The following is a 24,208-nucleotide window of genomic DNA, read 5'->3' on the forward strand; positions in this document are numbered from 1 at the left end:
TTGCATATATGGCACTGGATACAGATTTGATTAAGATGTAATCCTGTCCTATAGGAGAGAGTGTAGGGGAGGGGAAGAGAGAAAAAAAAAAGGAGAAAGAGAAGGTAGGGAAGGAAGGAGGAAGAGTAAGATGAAGAGAGATAAAAAATATAAATTCAATCTGATCCATGAAATGATTTTTATTCTATGTGTACCTACACTCAAATAATGGTTTGTGTGCATACAAGGACTGACTGTGCTATTAGAAGGTATTTTCTATGGGAGAAAAAAACAAGAAAAGGAAGGAGAAGGGAAAACTATGTGTCACAGTGTTCTGAAGGTAAAAACATCTTGCATTCCTGGGGTGCCTCGGTGGCTCAGTCCATTGAGCGTCTGACTCTTGATTTCAACTCAGGTCATGAACTCACACAGTTCATAAGATCAAGCCCCATGTTATGCTCTATGCCGACAATGTGGAGCCCACTTGGGATTCTCTCTCTCTCTCTCTCTGCCCCTCAACTGTTTGTGCTCTCTCTCAAAATAGATAAACAAACAAACAAACAAACAAAAAACCCACCTTGTACTCCCAAAGGCAGGAGAAGAAAATTAAATCAGAAGGAGAAGTATTGGCCAGGGAAGCAGAAAAATGTAATCTTCAGGGAGCCCTCATTTCAGCAATATCTTTTTGACTTTCTGCTGAATCTAACTTACCAACTTAATGTCCTTATCTAAAGTTCTGAAGATAGATAAAAACTTTCAAGCACCACTGACTCATTAAGTATACGATTTATTTATTTAATTTCTGCTATTGTTGATAAAGAGCAAGTAAATGAATTGTTGAGGTCCTGGGGGAAAATGAGAACACGATTCTGAAATAGATCTGTATATATCAGCGTTGGATTCTGGTACTTTCCCAAGTGGCATTCTTGTACAACTGGCAGGATAGGTTTTCTGGAACACTTTGCTGTTGATCTGTTGGTGACATCAGACCTCTGTAAGTGGTGTGGGAGATGTTGTTTCTGCCACGTTGGGATTTGATGGCAGAATCAACACAACCTGTGAAATCAACCAGAATGACACAGGCGAGTGAGTCAACAAAGAGCCGTATCATCATCAGAGCCTACTCTCTTTTCTGAATTCGGTCTCCAGATCCACTTGGTGGTGGTTCTCTGGCATTCTGGAGATAAGACTGGATCTTCGAAAAACATGCAGTGACAGCCCCTGGCATGAGATGCTGACAGCTGTGGCTGTGACCCAGTAAGTGGATGATGGTGCCCAGCAATTTGAGTAAACCAAGGTTTTAAGGGAAATTTAGAGCTCTTCTTCCAAATTAGGTTCTTTATGTATGATGGCCACAACACACCCAAATCCTGATTTACTGGCCATGACTCAATCATTTCAAGAATGACACTGACCCAGAATGGAAAGAATCATCAGGAAACTAAGGAAAATGCTGGTCTTTCTTTCACAAACTCAGGGTGAAATTGTGCGTGTGTGCGTGTGTGTGCGTGCGTGTGTGTGTGTGTGTGTGTGTGTGTGTCTGTATGTGGCAGAGGGTGGGATAGAACAGGGAAGAGATGAAACTTAGGCATTACATGCCTCAAAGACATTGCTCTTCTGGATCCACACCAAGAGATTTGTGGGAGCAGCATTTCCCAGCCCTGTATCACCAGGAGCGGAAGGGAACACAGGTCTAGACATCATGACACAAGAATTGCTTCCTTGTGCAAATGCTTTGGTCAATGAAAGTAAAATGCTTCACTTAATGAAACTGCAAAATAATTAGGAATTGCTGCAAACTCTTAACTTCTAGGGTCCTTACAATGCAGAAGTCCACTAATAGAGTTATTCTCTCTCTCTTCTGAGGGGCAGGACATGTGGTGAAGCAGGGAATCCCCAAAAGAAAGTAAAGAGACACAAAATGGTGGAGGAGCGCAAGAGAGAAATGATTTTGTCAAACGATTACTAGCTCATGATTTGTCTCTGGGTAATAAGACTAATGAGCAGCTCTCGGCATTTTAATTCAATTCTTGGAAGAGATTCTTGTCCTACTCTTCCTGGTGCCTCTTGGTCTTTTCTTTCATCCTAGGTACCAATCTTCTCTCTATGTGATGTTCTTTCTGGTCAGATCTGCTGCGGGTGTCAGGGTAAGAGATGGGCAGGTGTGTGCACATGGGTAGAAAAATTTGAAAGCCTGACTTTCTTCAGTAGCCCATGGAAGGTTGCTATGATAGGGGTAAGGGGTCAAAATCTGGCACTCTCTGGGCTCCTCTCCATTATGAAGCATTCTCTGATCTGGACTATGAGAGGAAGCCCTTTGGGGGAGTGAGGATGGAGAAAATTAGCTTTTCTGTATTCATCGTGGTCAGCAAGATGTGAAAATGACACCGAGTCACTCATGCCCCTGTGTGATTCCCTCCCCTTGGGTATGGGTGGAACCCATGTAGGATGGGATATCACTCCTGTGAGTAGGTGACCAATCAGTTGACCTTATCAAAGAGGATATTATTCTTTGGACCTTTTTCTGAAGAAGACATACAGATGGCCAATAGAAAAAGATGCTTAATGTCACTAACTATCAGGAAAATGCAAGTCAAAACCACAATGAGATATCACCTCACAAACCTGTCAGAATGGCTCGTATCAAAAAGACAGGAAATAAGAGTTGACAAGGATGTGGAGAAAAGAGAACCCTTGTACACTACTGGTGGGAATGTAAATTGGTGCAGCCACTGTGGAAAACAGTATGGTGGTTCCTCAAAAAATTAAAAATAGAACTACGGTATGATCCAGTAATTCCAATATTATGTATTTACCCAGAGAACACGAAAACAGTAATTTATAAAGATACGTGTTTATTGCAACATTATTTGCAATTGCTAAGACATGGAAGTAACCCAAGTTCCATCGATAAATATAAGGATAAACAAGATGGGCACAAATATGTATATATGATATATTTATATGATGGAACACAGCTCAGCCATAAGAAAAGAGTGAGATCCTGTTATCTGCAACAACATGGATGGGCCTAGAGGGTGTTATGCTAAGTGAAATAAGGCAGAGAAAGACAAACACCACATGATTTCCCTTCCATGTGGAATCTAAAACACAAAACAAAACAGATTCCTAAACACAGAGAACAAACTTGTAGTTGCCTGAGGGGAGGTGGATGGGGAGATGGGCAAAATAGATGAAGGGGATCAAGAGGTACAAACTTCCAGTTATTAAAGAAATCAGTCATGAAGATGAAAAGTTAGGGAATATATCCATTATATTGAACAACCATGTATGGTGACAGATGGTGACCACACTTCCTGTGGTGAACACTGAATAATGAATAGAACTGTCAAGTCAGTAAGCTCTACATCTCAAACTAACATAACACTCTATGTTAATTACACATCAGGGGCGCTTGGGTGGCTCAGTCAGTTAAGCATCCAACTCTTGATTTCGGCTCAGGTCATGATCTCACGGTTGGTGGGTTTGAGCCCTGCACTGGGCTTTGAGCAGACAGTGGGGAGCCTGCTTGGGATTCCCTCACTCTCTGTCTCTCTCCTCTTTGCTTCTCCCCTGCTTGCTCTGTCTCTCTCCAAATAAATAAACAAACAGAATTTTTAAAATTATTCTTCAATGAAAAAAAAAGGGACATTATTCTAGATAGACTTGCCCTTACGTGAACTTTTTAAAAGGAATTTAAAGCAACACAGGTTTTCACTCTCTTGCTGGAACTCAAAGTGGAAGTGAGTTGCCATGAGTTCCACAGCAGAGAGGAAATAAACTGTGCCAGGTGAGCATCGGAGAGGATGGGAGGGCTCCATCAAGACCGCAGCCCTAGCCAGCTTGCTCATTACAGCCATGTCAGACTCTGAGCAGGGGAACCAGCTGACGTGTGCCCAGACTCTTCATCCACGGAAGCTGAGAAGTAACTGTGTGTTGTTTAAGCCTCTACGTTTCTATAATGTACTAGACAGCAATAGAAAACTAATACAGACATCTTCAAGGGAAGCCTACTACTCACCCCGCCAGGATTACAACAGGTAACTTTGCATCCAAAGGCAGATAGAGACAGAGCAATGAAGAACTCTAGTATGTTCAAAAGGAGCACCACGATATCCAGACTCTAGGAACAAATGCATCACCAGGAACCGTGAGAAAGAGAGATGACAAGTTTAAAACACTGACCATCTGGGGCACCTGGGGGGGCTCAGTCAGTTAAGCATCTGACTCTTGGTTTCAGCTCCAGTCATGATCTCACAGTCCGTGGGTTCGAGCCCAGCATCCGAGTTGGCACTGACAGTGCGGAGCCTGCTTGGTATTCTCTCTCTTTCTCTTTATCTCTGTGCCTCCCCAGCTCACATTCACTCTTTCCCAAAAGAAATAAACTTAAAAATAAAATAAATAAAATGCTTACCATTGTAATTGTAATCAAATGATTACATGCCAAAAGAGAAGCACTGGCCTGATGTCGGGAAAACCAACTCCGAATTGCAGCCAGACTCTTGGCCAACGCTTGGCCTGTTGAGTACCTTTTACGTTCCCATTTTTTCCATTAGTGAAATAATCACTTTTTCCCACACTTTACCTTCCAGTGCTATTGTAGATACAGAATGTGAAAACTATTTAAAGGGGGAGAAGGGTTAGGGGTCATAAAGGTTACTTAGTTCTTTCGAACACCAGAAACTCCATATAGTTGCCATAGCAGTATCACCTCCTGTCTTGATAGTTATAGCCAGAGTCATAGTTGTGGACAGAACATTAATAGACCAAAGAGATCCACATCTTCATCTCCAGAACCTCTGGACATGTTTAGTTACATAGCCAAGGAGAATTCACTTGGCAGTTGAAATTAAGACTGCTTATTAATTGAATTTGAGATGGAGGGATTATGCTGAGATTATCTGGGGGGCCTCAAATAGTTAGAGAATCCTTCTAAGTGGAAGTAGGAGGCAGAAGAGCCAAAGTCCAAGAGATATTTGGAGATGTTGGACTGCTTGCTTCAAAGACAGGGCGGGATCACAAGCTATGGAATGTAGGCAGCCTCGAGCAGCCAGCAAAGGCAAGGACATGGATTCTCCCTCGAATCTTCCAGAGAGGAAGGTAATCCTGCCAACACTTTGATTTTCACCGAGCGAGAACCATTCCAAAATTCTGACTTCCAAAACTGTAAGATGGTAAATGTATGTTGTCTCAAGTCACTAAATTGGCAATAGGCTGTTACAGCAACAAGAAGAAACTAACGTAACAATGAATACCAGTTAGTCAGTCCGTGATCCATCTCCCCAGAGAACTGGTTCTGGGTTTAATCTTTAGCCAAAACATATGGTCAAATTTGAGAAACACTGGGTAGTCCTCTTACTACCCTAAAAAATCTGGACTGGATGCCTGGAATTCTTTGGTCTAAATATTATTTTTCTCTCCATGGATAGGGATAGTACCTATCTTTTTGCGGAAGAGTCAAGAGACCAAGAACCCAGGACATGAGTGACCCAGACTCAACTGAGCCTTGAGAATATTCGCATTTGTCATTTCTTTACCTATTTACTCATCTGTTCAACATAGTGTAGCCTCTATGTTTCAGGAATTGTCAAGGGCACAGAAGACAGAACCGCAAATAAACAGATGATTTCCCCAGCCTCAAGGATGCTACAATCTGGTAGCATAGACAGGAATTGACAAACTTTCTATAAGGGACCAGCTAACACATATTTTAGGTTTTACAGCCCATAAGGTCTCTGTCACAAATACTCAATTCTACTGTTATAATACAAAAGCAGCTATAGACAATGTGCAATCAAATGGGTATGGCTATGTTCCAATAAAACATTATTTACAAAAAGAGCGGCCAGGCTGGACTTCCAACAAAAAGTAGCTAAAAGTATATATATAATATATCAGTTTGAGCCATATAAAGCCGCTGTCTTTCTAGATCAAACAGAGATGATCGTTAGTGATTTCATACTGTTCTGCCTAATGATTCCAGGTACTGTGTGCTCTACTCATTCCTACAAAGAGCTCACCCTTTCTAAACGCTTCTTAGATCACATTCAAAAGTAAGCCCTTCATCAACCTCTAGCTGGCTTTCCAATATTTCTCTTTTTTTAAAAAATTTTTAAATGAGTACCTGGGTGGCTCATTCAGTTAAGCCTCTGGCTTCAGCTCAGGTCATGATCTCACAGTTCATGGGTTCGAGCCCCGCGTCGGGCTCTGTGAGAGCCAGCTCAGAGCCTGGAGCCTGCTTCAGATTCTGTATCTCCCTCTCTCTCTGACCTTCCCCTGCTCACACTGTCTCTTTCTCAGAAATAAAACCATTTTAAAAATTAAAAAAAACCTTTTTAAAAAATGCTTATTTGAGAGAGAGAGAGAGAGAGCGAGTGAGCAAGTGAGCAGGGGAAGGACAGAGAGAGGATCCCAAGCAGGCTTCACACTGTCAACACAGAACCTGATGCTAGGGTTCAAACTCACGAACTGTGAGATCACGATCTGAACCGAAATTAGAGTCAGACGCTTGACCGACTAAGCCACCCAGGAGCTCCGTGCTTTCCAATATTTCTATAGTCTCCTCCAAGGAGCTTCCTATGGGTAAGAGTCTAGTGTCATTCTTACGTCCCTCTGTAGGACTGCCATAAAGTACAAGCTCCCAGGCCTGTGGGATGACCATGCAGGTGCCCCGGTACGAACAGACCAGATACTTCAGATCCCAGGAAGCCCTCATGGATTTGCTCTGCTGTAAACTCAGGCAGAAACTGTGTTCACACAATAGGAATAGGTGCCAGCCTCCGGGAGAAGGTGATGGAGAAGAAGGCGGAACCAGCTACTTTATTTAGAGGGCTTCTTGTTAAAAAATTATTAAGAACTTCACGATGGGAACAGTAGCACAATCAACCAGGCGTACGGCTCTTCTAACTGGTAAGCCCCGTGTGCCTGGCGGGTCCCACACCCAGGCAGCCAGCCCCACGCAGCCGGTCCAGTCCATATTTTGTCCTTGTCTACTGTGCCCTCGTGGACCTTAATTGGAGAGAATTGCAGAAACTAAAAGTAGGCTCCTCCTTCATGGTGATGACAGAGAACACTATTAAACATAAGTACAAATAGAGGCATCAGGGGCAGCAAAGCACAGAATCTCATCACGCTTTTGCCAGTTTCTCACGGGGTGATCTTGGGGGAAAACATACAAGTTCTCTGAGATAAATTCCCTGATTCTGAGGAAGTGGTGGGAAATAAACTTGGACTCCGTAAGAACTGCTAGAAATCTTACGAGGAGTATAAATTAGCTTTGCAGAGGCACTCTAGAGATTATTTTGGTGTGACTGGACGCCACTCAGGACTTATCTAGGATTAGCTCAGAAATGAAGAGGAGGCAACGTCACTGATCTGCGTTCGGAATAAGTTCAGAAGAATGCGAAGTTTCCACGTTCAGGTGAAGACAAGGGTCAGTGAGGGAGAGGGCTATGCAGCCCAAGGAAAAGCCTGAAGCTCCCCAGGAGGAGGGACAACAGGAATTCCATGGTGCTGAGAATGGATAACAGGCTTTAAATTTTTTTTTAAGTTTATTTATTTATTGAGAGAGAGAGAAAGGCAGAGGGGGAGACACACACACACACACACACACACACACACACACACACACACACAGATAGAGAGAGAATCCCAAGCAGGCTCGGCACTGTCAGCTCAGAGCCCCAGGCCGCATTCGAACTCACAAACTGCGAGATCATGACCTGAGCGGAAATCAAGAGTTGGACGCTTCACTGACTGAGGCACCCAGGTGCCCTTAGACTTTTTAATAAAGATCCAATTGCATTTGATGACAACTGTGCTGTGGTAGCGCCCCCTCCATACGCCAACCCCGGGTCCCAAGGCTTCACCACCCACGGAGGCTGGTGGAAGCGGCAATTTGGGGAACAGGGCCATTAGGATACTAGGTAAATGAGGGCAGGTGCTACAGCAAAGTAGTGAAATACGGAGTGGAAATTGGGAATTTGCCAGGAGCGGGGTGCTGAGGCCCAAAGTACTTAATCTTGCAAGAACCTCCAGAGATGTGGGGAGGGGCACCCGTTGGCTAATGTTCAAGACCATTTTACTCTATTATTAGAGAAGCAGGTAAAGCCATCAGGGAGCCCTGGCGACACAGAGGGACTGACATTGGTCTGCCGCTTTAGAGCGCATTGCAGAATTGGTGGTTTCGCATTAAACAGGGAAAAAAAAAAACCCTCAATATGCTTTAGTGCATGCACTAGTAAGAGCAGGTAGGTGTTCTGTGTTCTATGACTGTGAGCCTTCTTCCCACTCTCCCTCATCATGTATAGAGGAAAAAAAAATAGAGATGAGACGTGGGCCTGGCTCTTGAATAAAAGATGGCCCTATTCTTCAATCATTTCTAATTTCCCAAAGTGAGTCATCCGTCAGTTAGGGAGTACTGATGCCAGGGGCCAGGGCCAGGGCTCCTGCGACTTGCTTCCCCTACAGTACCCCATGAAGAGAGGGAGTTCTCACCGTTAAAATGGACATGGCCATGGGACAACTCTCCAACCTCTGATGAAATTTGCAGGAGAAGACAGGCGCTTGAAATTCACTCAAGTTGGGGATAGTGAGGAAGACCTCTGCTCCAGCCAAGACAGAACTGAAGGTGTTTAATCCTAGGCTAGTTTGGATCTAGGAAGGAAGGAAAATCGATTCACTAATCCAACAGCATCCACAGGGCTGTCTCCATCAACCACTTGACACACATTGCTTCTTGCCCCTCTCCCCACTGACTCCCCCCTTCTCTATCTTGATGACTGGACTATCTCCTCACTTGCTTCTTCCCTGAAACATAAGCCCTTCCAGGCAGTCTCCTGCCCAAACATAAATATGATTCTGTTGTTCCCAAGTTTGAATCCCACAGATGTTCCCTAGGCCCATGAGATAAACTCTTTTTCACACGCTAGCTGGACAGATCTGTCCATGCCCAACTCCTACTGCGCCCTAGTTCAGGTGCCTGGCTGTTCGTTTCCAAATGTCTCTTGCCTCTCACACCTCTGCACTTTCTGTGTTTGACCTCCCTCTGCTCAGTATTCCTTTTTCTACATTCTCTTCTCTTGGTGAAGTTGTGGAGCCTTCTAAGAGCTAAACTTCTCCATGAAAGCATGAGAGGCTCAGTGTGGCTGTAGCATGAGGGTGATTTTAATGGTTATAGCTGGATGCTAGAAGATGCTAGGGAGACAGACTGAGGTCAGATTTGGACAAACCATTGGGATCGTGTTCCTTAGTCTGATCTTTATCCTTTGAGCAAAGAAAACCCAACTAAGGTCTTTAACCAGCAAAAACATTAGTCAAGATCTGGGCTTTTGCCTTTTATTTGTCTTACGAAAGGCATATTGGCATGGGAGTTATGTTTGAAATTTGCTTTTCCTTACTGAATAGACTTATTGTGAATTCCTTTCACTGAAAACCAAAAGGAAACCCTTTCTGTATACAGTTGGAATACACACTTTAATCCATAAGTCAATAAATATTTTGGCACATCAACACTGGTGCCACTGTTATGGGCTGACTCTCAAGCTGTAAGCTTTGTTTGACCGGTACCATTTGACATTCCTTCTTAGGAATTCTCTTTCATTTCATAAAGGGTCTCTTGGCAACTGCCTTTCCATATCATATCATAATTGTATGATCAGCCATTTTTTACTGTAATTTCTGAAAGACCAAAGCAACTATGTAAAACTTACAATCTCTCCTGATTTTTATTTTTTAATATTTATTTATTTATTTTAAAAAAATTTTAGGGTTGATTTATTTTTGAGAGAAAGAGACAGAGCATGGGTTGGGGAGCAGCAGAGAGAGAGGGAGACACAGAATCCAAAGCAGGTTTCAGGCTCTGAACTATCAGCCCAGAGCCTGATGCGGGGCTTGAACTCACAAACTGTGAGATCATGACCTGAGCCAAAGTCGGATGCTTAACCAACTGAGCCACCCAGGCGCCCCTCTCCCGATTTTTTAAAAAAATATTTTTATTTTATTTATTTCGAGGAGAGAGAGAGAGCGTGAGCAGGGGAGGGTCAGAGAGAGAGGGAGATACAGATTCTGAAATAGGCTCCAGGCTCTGAGCTGGCAGTCAGCACAGAGCCCGACACGGGGCTCGAACCCACGAACCGCGAGATCATGACCTAAGCGAAAGTCAGACGCTTAACCGACTAAGCCACCCAGGCGCCCCATCTCCTGATTTTTAAAAAAACAAACAAAATCTGTTTTCTACTCTAGTGGAATACATACTTGGTTAATCCCTCTTTTGGAACAGAAACACACAAACAAAAAATGAGGAAAGGAAATATTACTCACCAGACCTTTTGTAGTTCTAATTCCTGCTACAATTGACAAAGATCCTGAAATAATAAACTAGTAAGAAGAGAAAAAAAATACAGGTAAAAGACCTTTCAACAAATATTTGAAGTCCTAACTTATTAATACTTACCCCTACCTTGGATAAATATGTTAAATAGACCAATTACATTGGAAGAAAGCACCAAAGATTGTAAATAACTCCCCTCTTCTCCCAGAAACAACAGAGAAATTCTACCAGATGGATTCGCAGGAGAACTTATCAAGACTTTCAAAAACAATGTCTCTCTGCAATGGTATATAAACTGTTTGAGGGCGTTGAAATATAAAGAAAGCTTCTAAATTGCTGACATAAGGAACCCTAATATGGTACCAAATTTAATGAAATTTTATTTAAAAAAAGAGAAATTTTATTTAAAAAAACCTAATGTTTCTTTTTAAAAATATGACTATTAAAAGTTGTAAATGGAATAATAGCAAAGAAAGTTTTTCAATTCCATATTAGATGCTGATTATAATATGTTATTCTGTTTGGCTACATCATTTGAGTATTTTCCATTCAGCTAAACAGCTGGAGTCAAATTGATTGGACGCCCTGTCTTAAACTATTTGACTGTTGAATTTCTGGGTTGCTTTCCAAATTTGATTTCAGGAGTTTCAAACATAGTATCATAATACCAGAAAAAAGACTGATGTAATGAAACAGCTGGGTAGATTCCTTCAAATATTTCTCAATACCAAGACATGGAGATGATTAGGGTAAATTAAGTCACCTCTGGAAAAAAATAATAGGGAGAATCATCCACCATGTTATATGAGATGCATCATGACTACGTGAGGTATTTCTTCAAACGTCTAGATTTTTAAATATTATATATTATTGTAATTCATAAATACAGATTTGAGGAGAAAATTCACATGGTAATTGTTATTTATGTTTACAACTTTAAGACATTTTATATAATTCAACATCTTATTGACTTAACCATTATTCATAATATATGAAGAGCTCCATTTACTGTAACATGACAGAACATGTGTCTCAGTCGTATTTAACGGGGAAACACTAGGGCTATCTCTATTAAAGTCAAAATCCAGATAACGATGTAGATGGTTATGTATTACTCTCCTTAGTATATTAACCAAAATAGCCATGTAAGACAAATATTTGAGGAAAATGGTTACAATTACTGCTATTTAAATATGAATATGTTATACTGCAGGCCTCTAATAATATCAACTAAAAGCAACTATAAACTCTAGGAAAATTCATTACAGCACATGGGAAGAACAATATAAACAAAAATTATATACAAATATACATGTATTTGTGTGTTTAAAGATAAGACTTAATAAGATAACTTCATTGCCATAGCAAAAATATATAAAGTTTCTGAGTGAAAAAAACTTAACAAGGAATGTGAACAATATATATGAGTAAAACTGAGGAATGTTCCAAAAGTCCACCAAAGTCCACTGGGTTTCTTGCTGTGAAATAATCAATGCTTTCAATGTTTAATCCACCCTGGTTTGGGTCTTTTGCTGTATGCTGCTGTGATATATCCTGATATGTATTAAATATTTAATCTGCTTGGCTTTCTAGGAGTCTTATGTTATTATTCCTAGTTTTAATATGAGAAAATGCGGTCAAAAGGAAATTGGATCTCTTTTTTCAAAGTTAGAGAACTACAAAAGAAGGTTAGGACATAATTTCAAAGCTCAGGATGTTAGCAACTATGTTATGTTGTCTCCAACTATATCAAAAGGTATACTCACCACCACTGACCCCACAAATTTGTTCACATCCTGACTTGAAAAAGAATGTGAAAAAGAATGTGTCTGAGCAAGTGACAATGGGACACCCATCTTTATTATTTCCAAGCTGAGGTTCATCGTGGCAATCAGGATCTGCATGACCTAGAATTAATGAAGAAAGTAAAAACTGATTAGCTACGACTCCCTTTCCGACCACCAGGGTACCCCTCTTCTCCATCTTTTGAAAGAGTCGGATGGACTTGATATTTTCCTGTCTCTTTGCTTTCATATAAAGAACTACGGATATGTTAACTTATGTGGTTAACATGTAGCTTAGATTATGTGGTTTCTTGGGATGTCTATCCCAGTTGCCTCGGTCATTTTCAAGGTGAAAAGAATGGGCCAGGACCTACCCAGAGGTACTTTACTGACCTCCCCAGGCCGTGACTCCTACTATAGCGGTTGATCCCCTTTACACACTACCCTCTCAGACAGGAGTGACCTAGGAATTAGGAAGCAATTAGAAATTATTCTAGCAAGGAAAAATAATGTGAAGGAAGGAATGTGTGTACTGGAGAAGAAAAAGAGAAGTGTAATGTGATATTGTTCTGGTGTCTAGGGCCTGAGGATATGAGTGAGTCTAGGGGTCTAAAAATACAGGTGCTGGAGTACAGTTATCCCCAGATATAAAAAGGATCCAAACTGTCACGATGACTTTGTCCCCTTGGTTTAAAGCTTGGTCTAGAGAACACGTCTGTACTCCTTGTCCTTCCACCTGTATTAACCTATCTTTCTTTAAACTCTGTTTCTTTTAGGCACACTGCCCCGCCCTGAGACTCCAAACAGAAATGCACAGGGAATTGAAGGGTTTTCCACCTCTGAGGAGCAGGCTAAGAAAATTCCCGAGAGATCGTAACAATGCAGGGCAATCAGCTACCGGGAAGGTGGACACCAGCTAGCACACGTATGGCCTTTATTTTTTTGCTGCCCTTCTCTGCTGAAGCTAAAGTTATCATGGATGACCCGCAACCCTAGAATACATCCCAAGCCACTGTGTTCTAAACACACCTAAATAAGAAGCAAAATGTAACAGAAGATCATATCATTTTTGAGTGATAGGCCCTGAACATCAAATACCCATGTCCATAGGGCTGGCTGATGCATTATGAGGCTAATGGGACGGAGTATTTGTTAAAACTGATGAACTGTGAGTTTACAACTCGATCGGTCTTCTCCCAGATCTGTAACCGACTTACCCCAAGGACTTTAGGCTCCCCCTTCAAAAACTTCTCCGGCATTCTCTTCCACAGATGTGACTGGAGAACAGCAGGCTGGTCCGGCTGGTACCTACCAGGGCCAGCCTCTGGCATGGTCCCTTCCAGTCCTTGCATGGTTGCCATGGCAACAGAAAAGAGGCTACAGAAAGAAATGTAATTTACAATGAGGTCTTGGAAATAACAGGACCACCTAGGGTCTACATTCCCTTCCTGCCTTATACAGCTATTAGAACATCTTTACAAAAGGTAGTTCTTTTTTTTTTTAATGTTTATTTATTTATTTTACAAAAGACTTTTATTTTATTTTTTTAATGTTTTCTAAATTTATTTTTGAGGGAGGGAGAACGCAAGTGGGGGAGGGTCGGAGAGAGAGGGGGACAGAGGATCTGAAGAGGGCTCTGCACTTCCAGAGGGGAGCCCAACGTGAGGCTCAAACTCATGAACTGTTAGATCATGATCTGAGCTGAAGTCGGACGCTTAACTGACTGACCCACACAGGCACCCCAATGCTGTTTTATCTTTGAGAGAGAGACAGAGAGAGAAAGAGAGAGGCAGAGGCAGGGGAGAGGGAGACACAGAATCTGAAGCAGGCTCCAGGCTCTGAGCTGTCAGCACAGAGCCTGGCACAGGGCTCTAACTCATAAGCCACAGATGATGACCTGAGCCAAACATCAGATGTTTAACTAAGTCACCCAGGTGCCCTTGCAAAATGTACTTCTTGCAAGAGCCAGCCAGGAAAGAGAAACAAGAAACAGCTTAAGGACAGAAGCAGAGAGAGAGAGACAGACAGAGAGAGAAATGCCATATGTCTTCAAGATACCAGAAAGTACTGAAGAGAGGGAAATCTAGAGAGAATGGAGGTGTATGTGAGGGCCCCTCAAATACATGAAGTCTGCATTTAGCTCTGTCCCTGTTACTGCATAACCCCTTGATGATAGCCATTTCTCCATGAAAGACACCTATCATTCCCATTTTATAATAGGAATAAATTACATAGAATCACCTGTGCTCCTGTGCAGTTACATTCTCAGAGCTGGAAACTTTCTCCAGCCTCATCTTTACTAACTACGATTTATTTAATCTCATATCTCATTCTTATAAACTCTGGACTTTGTGGAGGGAATTCATGATCCCGAATTACAGCCCTAGCACTGAGAATTTAAATTTCTTGCCCCACTAAAACGTTTTAAATCCTGATTAGCTAATGCATAGTAAGGGTGCATAATATTATTTTTCTGAGACTCAGAGGACAAACATACTACTCTTATGCCACTTCTTCTCCCATAATCCCAGTCAGGTTATGTGGAAATACGTTTAAACCACCTGAACACTTAATCTACTCATTTGCATCTGTATTCAGATGTTGCATGGCTCACATCCATAAATTTTGAGGGAAGTGAAACTTGTCTTTGCAAAGCCACCATCAATTCTGATACCATTTATGCCTCACTGAAGCTCCACAAAAGTCTCAAGCTTGAAAATGGATGCGCTTTCATCTGTAGCACAAGGTGAAAGAGTGAACTGGGAAAGAATTCATTTTCATATTGTTCATGGTTAGTGTATAGAAATGCCGTTGATTTCTGTGTGTTGATTTTGTGTCCTGAAACTTTCCTGAATTTATTTGTTAGTTCTAACAGTTGTGTGTGTGTGTACATGTGCGTGTGTAATTGTTAGGGTTTTCTACATATAAAAACATGTCATCTGTGAAGTGAGATCATTTCACTTCTTCCTTTCCAATTTGGATGCCTTTTATTTCTTTATCTTGTTGAATTGCTCTGACTGGGACTTCAATTTCTATGCTGAATAAAAGTGGCAAAATCAGGCAGGCATCCTTGCCTTGTTCCTGATCCTAGAGGAAAAGGTTTCATTCTTTTATCATTGAGTATCATGTTGACTATGGATTTTTTATATCTGGCCTTTATTATTTTGAGGTAGTTTCCTTCTATTTCTAGTTCCTGGATTTTTTTTTTTTTTTATCGTGAAAGGATGTTGAACTTTGTCAAATGCTTTTTCTCTATCGAGATGATCACATGTGATTATTTATGTCATCTTGTTAATATGGCATATTAATTGATCCATTTTTATATGTTGGTCTATCCTTAATTTCTAGGTATAAGTCCCACCTGGTCATGGTGGGACTTTTGAATATGCTGTTAAATTTGGTTAGTTCTTTGTTGAGGATACCTGTATCAATAATTATAAGGAACAGTGCTCTGTAGTTTTCTTGTCATGTCTTTATTTGGCTTTGGTATCAGGGTATGGCTGACCTCGTGGAGTGACTTACAGGGTATTCCCTCCTCTTGAATGTTTTGGAAAAGTTTGATAAAGATTGGTGTTAATTGTACTTTAAATGTTTAGCAAGTTTTACCAGTGAAGCTATCTGGTCCTTGGCTTTTCTTTGTTGGGAGGTTTTCAATGATTCATTCAATCTTCTTTCTAGTAATAGGTTTCTTCAGATTTTCTATGTCTTTATGAGTAAGTCTAGGTAGACTGTGTGTTTCTAGGAATGTGTCCATTTCATTTAGGTTATCTAAGTTTTGGGGAATCAACTGCTCATAGTACTCTCTTATAATCCTTTTATTATTTCTATAAAATCAGTAGTAATATCCTCTTTCATTTATAATTTTAGTTACTTGACTCACCTTTTTGTTTTAGTTAATCTAGCTAAAAGTTTGTCAATTTTGTTGATCTTTTCACAAAACCAACTCTTGGTTTCATTGATTCTCTCTGTTGGTTTTTTTGAGCTTTGTCATGTTTTAACTTGTCTTTCTCCCATTACCCTCTTCCAACTGTGTCGCCCTGAAAATTAAAAGTCTTAGAACCATAGCAGCTATAGAAGCCAGCCGCTTAACATCCTGTGGAGGAGCTAGAGCAAAATTGGAAATCCTTTAAAAGCCCCATGCCCAGAGAACTGTCACTGTTTGACCTGTTTGGAAGACATCTGGAAAAGCTCCATTTTTAGATGTTATCTCTACTTAATACGACTCAAGGCTCGTTCTGTGGCAGAAGCCCTAGCCTCAAGATGTTTGTTAAAAGCAATCATCAGAAATAGTTTAATTCACAGCTTCTTGAGGCAGTGATACAGCTGGAATAAAGAAAAATCTGGATTAAAAATAATTAAAGGAAATAAACAGGAATGAGATTTTTGCAGGGATCTTTGAAAGATTCCTAATGTATCCCTAGGAATCTAGAAGGCCATGCACATACATATGTTGTATGTGTGCCCAGGAATCTAGAAGGCCATGCACACACATATGTTGTATGTGTGCCCAGGAAAAACCTGAGGAGTCCCTAATTCCTCAACTGTGGCTTATTTTGAGGCTCTATGCAAGCAAGAAGGAAAGGCTAAGATAGAGGTATAAACTACTGGAGCATTAAAGTTGCCCAATGCATACACACACACACACACACACACACACACACACCATCTCCGACAAAAGGATAGGAGACTTTGGGTTGGGGGGAGGGGCTCTTAAAGATATCTGTTAAATCATTAGCTGATCATTAAACTTATCAAGTAGAAATTCTAACGTGAACAGATTATAAAGAAAATAGACTTCACAGAAGAGATCTGGTGGTCACCACACAACAACCACCACCACAACCACAAACAGCAATGACAAATAGCCACAACAACAATGAATGCTTGTGATGGGGTATTATTTGAAAAGGTGAACAAAATTGGAAAACCATTATCTAGACTGAATAAGAAAAATTGTGAGAAGAAATGACTAAAATCAGGAAGGAAAAGGCAACATGATTACCAACCTTACAGAAAAAAAAGGAACTGTAAGAAAATACTATGAACAACTATATGCCAATAAATGAGATAACTTAGATGAGACAGTTAAAGTCTTTTAGAGACTGATGGAAGAAGAAATACAAAAGCTTTAAAGAACTATAATGAGAATTTAAATTAAGAATTTTTTAAATTCCCATAAAGAAAAGCTCATGCCCATATAGTTTTATTGGTGAATTCTATTAAGGATTTTTTAAAAATTCAATAACGCTTTAAAAAAATTTTTAACTTTTTTTCTATGAAATCGGCTTTATTATATATATATATATATATATATTTTTTAAATAGTTTATTGCCAACTTGGTTTCCATATAACACCCAGTGCTCATCCCCACAAGTGTCCTCCTCCATGCCCATAAAAAAAGGGTTATTGGTTTATCTATCAATAACCCTTTTTTTAAACTCTTTAAAAAACTGGAAGAGGAAGGATACTTCCCAATTCATTGTTTGGGGCCAGAAAGGACATCATTTAAAAAAGAAAACTACAGATGAATATCCTTTATGAACAAAGACACAAACCTTGTTAAAGGATCCAATTCAGGCAGATCTGCACCCCCTTGAGTCCCCTAGTCAGAGTATTTTCCAGACTTGGTTCTATAGATGATCAAAGAAACTAGAATAACAGCAGAATATACATTTTTCTCAAGTGTACATGAAACATTTTCTAGGATAGACCATAGGTTTGGCTACAAAACAATCCTTAGAAAATTCAAGATTAACATCATACCATGCATCTTCTCTGACAACAATGGCATAAAACTAGAAATCAATAACAAGAGGAAAACAGGAAAATTCATGAACACAAGGAAATGAAACAATAGTCTTGAACAACCACTGGATCAAAAAAAAAAAAATTAAAGGGGAAATAAAAGAGTTTCTTGAGACAAATAAAAATGAGAACACAGCATACCAGAACTTGTGCAGCAAAATCAATTTTGAAAGAGAAGTTCATAGCAATAAACACCTACATTAAGAAGCAAGATAGCAGAAGAAAGGAAATAATAAAGATTAGAGCAGAAATAAATGACATATAGAATTAAAAAACAATAGAAGAGATTAACCAAATTAAGAGTTGATTCCTTGAAAATATACAATTGACAAACCCTTAGCTAGGCTTACCAAGGAAAAAAGAGAAAAACCCAAGTCAACAAAATTATGAATGAAAAAGGAGACATTACAACTAATATCATAAAAATTCAAAGGATCACAAGAGGCTGCTATGAACAACTATATACCAACAAAATGAACAGCCTAGAAGACATGCAAAAATTCTTGGAAACCTACAACTTACCAAAACTGAATCAGGAAGAAACAGAAAATCTGAATAGACTAATTACTAGTAAGGAGATAAAATCATTAATAAAAAAAATTCTCCCAACAAAGTAAAGCCTAGCACCATCATGGCTTTACTAGTAACTTTTACCAAAACTTAAAGAACTAACATCTCAAACTCTGTCAAAGAAAATAAAAAAGGGGGAAACCCCCAACTTCATTTTATGTTTTATGAGGCCAGCATTAGTCTGATCCCCAAACCAGAAAAGGACACTACTAGTAAAGAAACCAGGGACCAATATCCCTGATGGATGCAAAATTTCTCAGTAAAATACTAGGAAACCAAATTCAGCAACACATTGAAAGCATTTTTCACCATGATCAAGTGGAATTTATTCTCGAGATGCAAGGATGGTTCAACATATGCAAATCAATCAGTGATACATCATAGTAATAGAATGAAAGAAAAAAATCATGATCATCTCAGGAAGATACATGAAAAGCATTTGACAAAGTTCAATATCCATTCATGATAAAAACTGTTAACATATTAGGCATAATAAAGGCCATATATAACAAGTCTACAGCTAACATCATATTCAGAGATAAAAGGTTGAAGGCTTTTTTTCTGAGATCAGGGACAAGACAAAATTGCCCATTTTCACCACATTTTTCAATATAGAAGTTCTAGCTGGAGCAATCAGGCAAGAAACAGAAATAAAAGATATCAGAATTGGAAAGAAAAGAGTAAAATTGTCTCTATTTGCAGATGACATGATTTTATATATAGAATATCTTAAAGACTCAACCAAAAAACCATTAGACCTAATCAGTGAATTTATAAAGTTGCAGGATACAAAATTAATATACACAGAAATCAGTAGTGTTTCTATAAACCAACCAAGGAATTTACAAAGAAATGAAGAAACTGATCACATTTACAATAGCATCTAACTGACAAGACTTTAAATAAAAATTTGAAAAAAAAATACAATAGCATCAAAAACAACAAAATACTTTTGAATAAATTTAACTAAGAAGATTAAAAATCCTTATGCTGAAAACTGCAAGATATTAATGAAGGAAACTAAAGGCATATAAGTGGAAAAGTATTCCATGTTCATGGATTGGAAAAGTCAATACTGTTAAAATGACAACACTACCAAAAGCCACAGTCCATTCCCTATCAAGATGCTAATAGCATTTTTTACAGAAGTAGGAAACTCCTAAAATTTATATGAAATCACAGAAAATTCCAACCAGCCAAAGGAAAACTGAAAAAGAACAAAGCAGAAGGCATCACACTTCATGATTTCAAGCTATACTATAAAGCTATAGTATAGCTTTTTTCATCTGTAATGAAAACAAACAAATAGACCAATAGAACAGAATTAAGAACCCAGAAATAAACCCATATGGTCAACTACTACTTGACAAAGGAGCCAAGAATACTCAATGGAGAAAAGACAGTCTCTTCAACAAATGGTGCCGTGATAATGGGATGTTTACATGGTAAAGAATTACACTGGACCTATATGTTACACCATTCACAAAAATTAACTCAAATGAATAAAGACCTCAATGTAAGACCTGAAACCATAAAATTTCAAGAAGGAAACACAGGAATAAAGCTCTTTGACATGAGCCTTGATAATGAATTTTTTGATATGATATCCAGAGTACCAGCAGCAAAACAATGAACAAGTGGGACTACATTAAACCAAAAGCTTCTGCATATCATAAGAAATCATCAACAAGGTGAGGGGCGCCTGGGTGGCTTAGTCGGTTAAGCGTCCGACTTTCGCTTAGGTCATGATCTCGCGGTTGGTGGGTTCGAGCCCCGCGTCGGGCTCTGTGCTGACTGCCAGCTCAGAGCCTGGAGGCTGTTTCAGTCTGTGACTCCCTCTCTCTCTGACCCTTCCCTGCTCACGCTGTCTCTCTCTCTCCTAGAAATAAAAAAAAAGAAATCATCAACAAGGTGAAAAGACAACCTATAGAATGGGGAAAAAATATTTGCAAACCAATATATCTGATATGGGGTTAATGTCCAAAATACATAAAGAACTCATACAATTCAATTGGGAAAAAGTAACCCAATTAAAAAATGGGCAAAGGATCTGCAAAGGCATTTCTCCAAAGAAGCTACACAAAAGGCCAACGGGTAAATGCAAAGATGCTCCACATCATTAGTCATTAAGGAAATGAACATTGAAATCACAATGAAATATCACCTCACACTTGTTAGAATGGCCATCATCGAAAAGACAAGAGAGAACAAAGCTGGTGTGGATGGGCAGAAAAAGAAGCTCTTGTGCACTGCTGGTGGAATGTAAATTGGTGCAGCCACTATGGAAAACAGTATGGAGGATCCTCAAAATATTGAAAAAAAAGAATGACCATATCATCCAGCAATTCCACTTTTCCTGTTCTGGGAATATATCAAGAGGAAACAAAAATACTAATTTGAAAAGCTATCTGTACCTTCATCTGTTCATGGCAGCATTACACACACACACACACACACACACACACACACACACCCCACTGGATTATTCAGCCATTAAAAAAACAAGGAAATCCATTTGCACCATTTGCACCATTTGCAACAACATAGATGGACCTTGAGGACATTATTCTAAGTGAAATATGTCAGGGACAAATTCTGTATGATCTCACTTACATGTGGAATCTTATTTTTAAAAAACACACACCCAAACTCATAGAAAGAGGTCAGGATTGTGGTTACCAGAGACAAAGTGTGAGGGTGGGGAGAAATGGAGGAAGCTGGTAAAAAAAAAATGCAAACTTCCAGTTGTAAGATAAATAAGAGCTAAGAGTGCAATGTACAATGGGCTGACTACAGCTAACATGGCTATGTGAGGTAGAGGAAACGTGTTAAGAGAGTAAATCCTAAGAAAGAGAGACTGTCTTTTTCATTTTTTTCTTTTCTTTTTTTTTTCTTTTTATTGTATCTATATGAGAAGATGGATGTTAGCTGAACCTATTCTGGTAATCATTTCACAATACATAAACCAAACCATCATGCTGTCCTCCTTAAACTTATCCAGTAATGTATGTCAATTATCTTTTAATAAAGATGGAAAAAAGAAAACATCTCAGTTATTTCTTTCTTCCATCATAGAGGCCAAAGGTATTGTAAAAGCAACTACTGATAATTCTTCTTAGTCCAGCTGAATGAGTACTTCGGTGTACTTCTTTTTAATGCAAATAAATGTCTGCATTGATCTCTCAGACATACCTTCAGACTACGATTTAGGAAATGTAGATCCTGTCTTGTCTAACATCTGTGGTGGTTCTTCCTCTATATCTAATAAGACTGTGAGCTTCCCCGAGCAGACACTATATTAAAATAATGCTTTCAAATGACTCTAGCGGTCTTTCCATCTTTTGTGGTAACATACATCTGGTCCTGGTCACTGGGGGCTGACGCTCTGTTCCTTCTAAAGAACTCACTATAAATTGACATAACTGCCTCCTACCTTCTTTCCACACAAATTCATGTGCTAATTACTTATGGAAGGTAAATGCCCTAAGGACAAAAGTGTGTTTACCCTCCAGGATTCAATCTCCCTATATTCAAATAGAAAGGAAGCCAAAACAACAGAGAAGTTTTGGATCCTCTTTTCCTCCAGATTGGGGAAGATTCCAAACCACAGGCTTACCTTATCATTTGTGACTTACATCGGGCTACCAACAGCTATAGTGTCTTCCTGTTTTTGCTGCTCCTGCCTCAGATGTGGAGAAGCCTAGAAAACTCCCCACTTTTCCTCCACTGATGCCGAGTGTCCTTGTGGGTCAGCACTGACACCCATTTCTTATTTCCTAATGTTTATCACCATTTTCCTCCTGGGTCATAACTGCCAAGGAGGGAGCATGGGAACAGCAGTCTGAAGGAGCCGCCTCCCCTTCTTTGTCACACGTATAAAATGGAATAGAGATCCTAAAGGAGGCCTGAACTTGGACAGTTGATTGAGGATGATGATGGGGTAGTAGACACAGGGACCTGGGTAAGGAAAAAAGTCTGTACTAGGAATCAAGACGTCTGGGCTCCGGTCCTGAATCTTTTACTAACTAGTGTGAGTCTGGATAAGTTATTTCCCTTCTCTGGGTTTCACTGACCTCATCTGAGGAACACGCATTGGGCATAATTGCAGCAAGCTTCTTTCTGATCTCAGGGATGTCACAGATCCACAAATACTCTTTCCTTAGTGGACCTCCTCATAGGCAGCTTGGGTTCATGGCTTGGCGTCTCACGAACAGTACCCAATAGGGCTGGGGAACTAGGTCAGGCCACAGTCTACCCCAGGGCTGGCATAAGATGGGCCCCCCACTTCGTCTGACAACGTCTCTACCAAATTCTGCACGTAGCAGATCTCTTCTGGATGCTGAATTATAAAAATGATGTCAGAGACAGAGAATAAAGACCACAGAAGAAGGGGACTTGTCAAGAGTACATGAACTACCTAGAGAAAAGCATAAAATACTGCTTTTGGTTTCCTAAGAGCCCAGGGATGGAGAGATCAAAAGTAACTGAAACTGCCTTTTCTAGCATCAGCCTTTAGGAGCCTGTCCTTACCCCCATCCTCTGCAGCAAAGAATGCTCCCCAACCTTGTCCCACAAACGTACATTTAAAAGTGAACTTGATCCACCTCAACCCGGAATACTAGCTCGTGCTCTGAGAAGTGACCTGATCCTCTCACATTTGACTCCCAGGTTTCCTAGAACGAGTGGATGAGAAAACCATCAGCCCCAGAGCCTAGGAAGGCAGGTCCCTACCTTTCTTCAAGACTGCAATATCTGCAGTGTTTCCTATGAGTGCCGGAGACTCGGGGCAAGTGCCGTCGGTCCACGCACAATGCTTGCTCCTGCCACACACCTCACTCGGGTCAAATCTGCATTCCTCTCCTGCAGGTTTTCTGAACCCCAAAGGCGGTGCCGAGTGTTTCTCAGATGCACAGCTGGTTCCTTTTTTATGTCGGAAGCACTAACTGATTCAGTGTCCCTAAAATGGGTGTGGATGCCTCCTGTGAAATTTGCTGAACAAGCAGTGACTGCCTCATACGTCTTTGGTAGGAAAATAATAGTATGTATAATACTGTGTATATGGTATACAGTGTATTATTACTGTGTATATCAGGGGAAATCAGTGTTTGAGGACTGACTGTGGGTCAGACTGCTCTAAGGCCTTAATATACACAAACTAATTTAATGGCATTTAAAAAGCCCTCTTCACAATTTCACACATGGTGAAAACTGCAAGTTACCCTTCTATATACGATTTAAATATATTATTTACATGAAAGTCCAACATTAGGGATGAATGCCTATAAAGTGGCAACAAGTTGGTTGCATAGCAATAGTTAATTAAGACATGTTTCTAAAGCAAAGAGGCATCTAGTATCATAGAAAGAGCCTGGTATGTGACTAAGACAAAGCCAATTCCAACCATTTGTTCATGGCCTTATTATTTCTCTGAACATAAGGTCTCTCATTTGCAATAGGAACTCAGTATTTTATATGGAGGAGAAAGCTAGTGGTGTTCAGTGCTTGTTCCTTAAACATTTTCTTGTGGAAAAATTACTTTGAGCCATCAGTGTGTACTGAAGATAAAATGGTGAAAAAAAGGGGGTGCCTGGGTGGCTCAGTCAGTTAAGTCTCCACCACCACCCTGGTCCTCTCCTACTCGTGCTGTCTGTCTTTCTCGTGCTCCTAAAATAAATATTAAAAACAATGTTTTTAAATGGTGAAAATTGATAGAGACAGTCCTGCCCCCAAGGAGCTTGC

General features: G+C 40.0%; 1 protein-coding gene across 2 annotated transcripts; it reads right to left on the reverse strand.

Moving 5' to 3' along the window:
- Positions 1–779: 779 nt before the first annotated feature.
- LOC120246181 (membrane-spanning 4-domains subfamily A member 4A-like) lies at positions 780–23,379 on the reverse strand. Of its 2 annotated transcripts, XM_039253569.1 has the most exons (7): positions 23,201–23,379; positions 13,311–13,470; positions 12,076–12,216; positions 10,300–10,356; positions 8,476–8,634; positions 4,001–4,102; positions 780–1,035 (listed from the first exon to the last, which is right to left on the reverse strand). In XM_039253569.1, exons 2-7 carry the CDS (start codon positions 13,452–13,454, stop codon positions 964–966), a joined length of 675 nt encoding a protein of 224 aa, XP_039109500.1. In that variant the 5' UTR covers positions 13,455–13,470; positions 23,201–23,379; the 3' UTR covers positions 780–963. The 2 variants fall into 2 exon arrangements, with proteins under 2 accessions (XP_039109500.1, XP_039109501.1); XM_039253570.1 differs by lacking the exon at positions 4,001–4,102.
- Between the last annotated feature and the right edge of the window lie 829 nt (positions 23,380–24,208).

This window comes from Hyaena hyaena, unplaced genomic scaffold, assembly GCF_003009895.1.
Source record: "Hyaena hyaena isolate Hyena2069 unplaced genomic scaffold, ASM300989v1 scaffold_456, whole genome shotgun sequence".
Lineage (NCBI taxonomy): Eukaryota > Metazoa > Chordata > Mammalia > Carnivora > Hyaenidae > Hyaena > Hyaena hyaena.

Coding starts and splice junctions, on each gene's coding strand:
- LOC120246181 (XM_039253569.1), bottom strand. CDS start 13,454: ATGGCAACCATGCAAGGACTGGAAGGGACCATGCCAGAGGCTGGCCCT. Junction 12,217..13,310: donor GGGAGCCTAAAGTCCTTGGG/GTAAGTCGGTTA, acceptor CATTAATTCTAG/GTCATGCAGATCCTGATTGC. Junction 10,357..12,075: donor AATTTGTGGGGTCAGTGGTG/GTGAGTATACCT, acceptor TCTTCTTACTAG/TTTATTATTTCAGGATCTTT.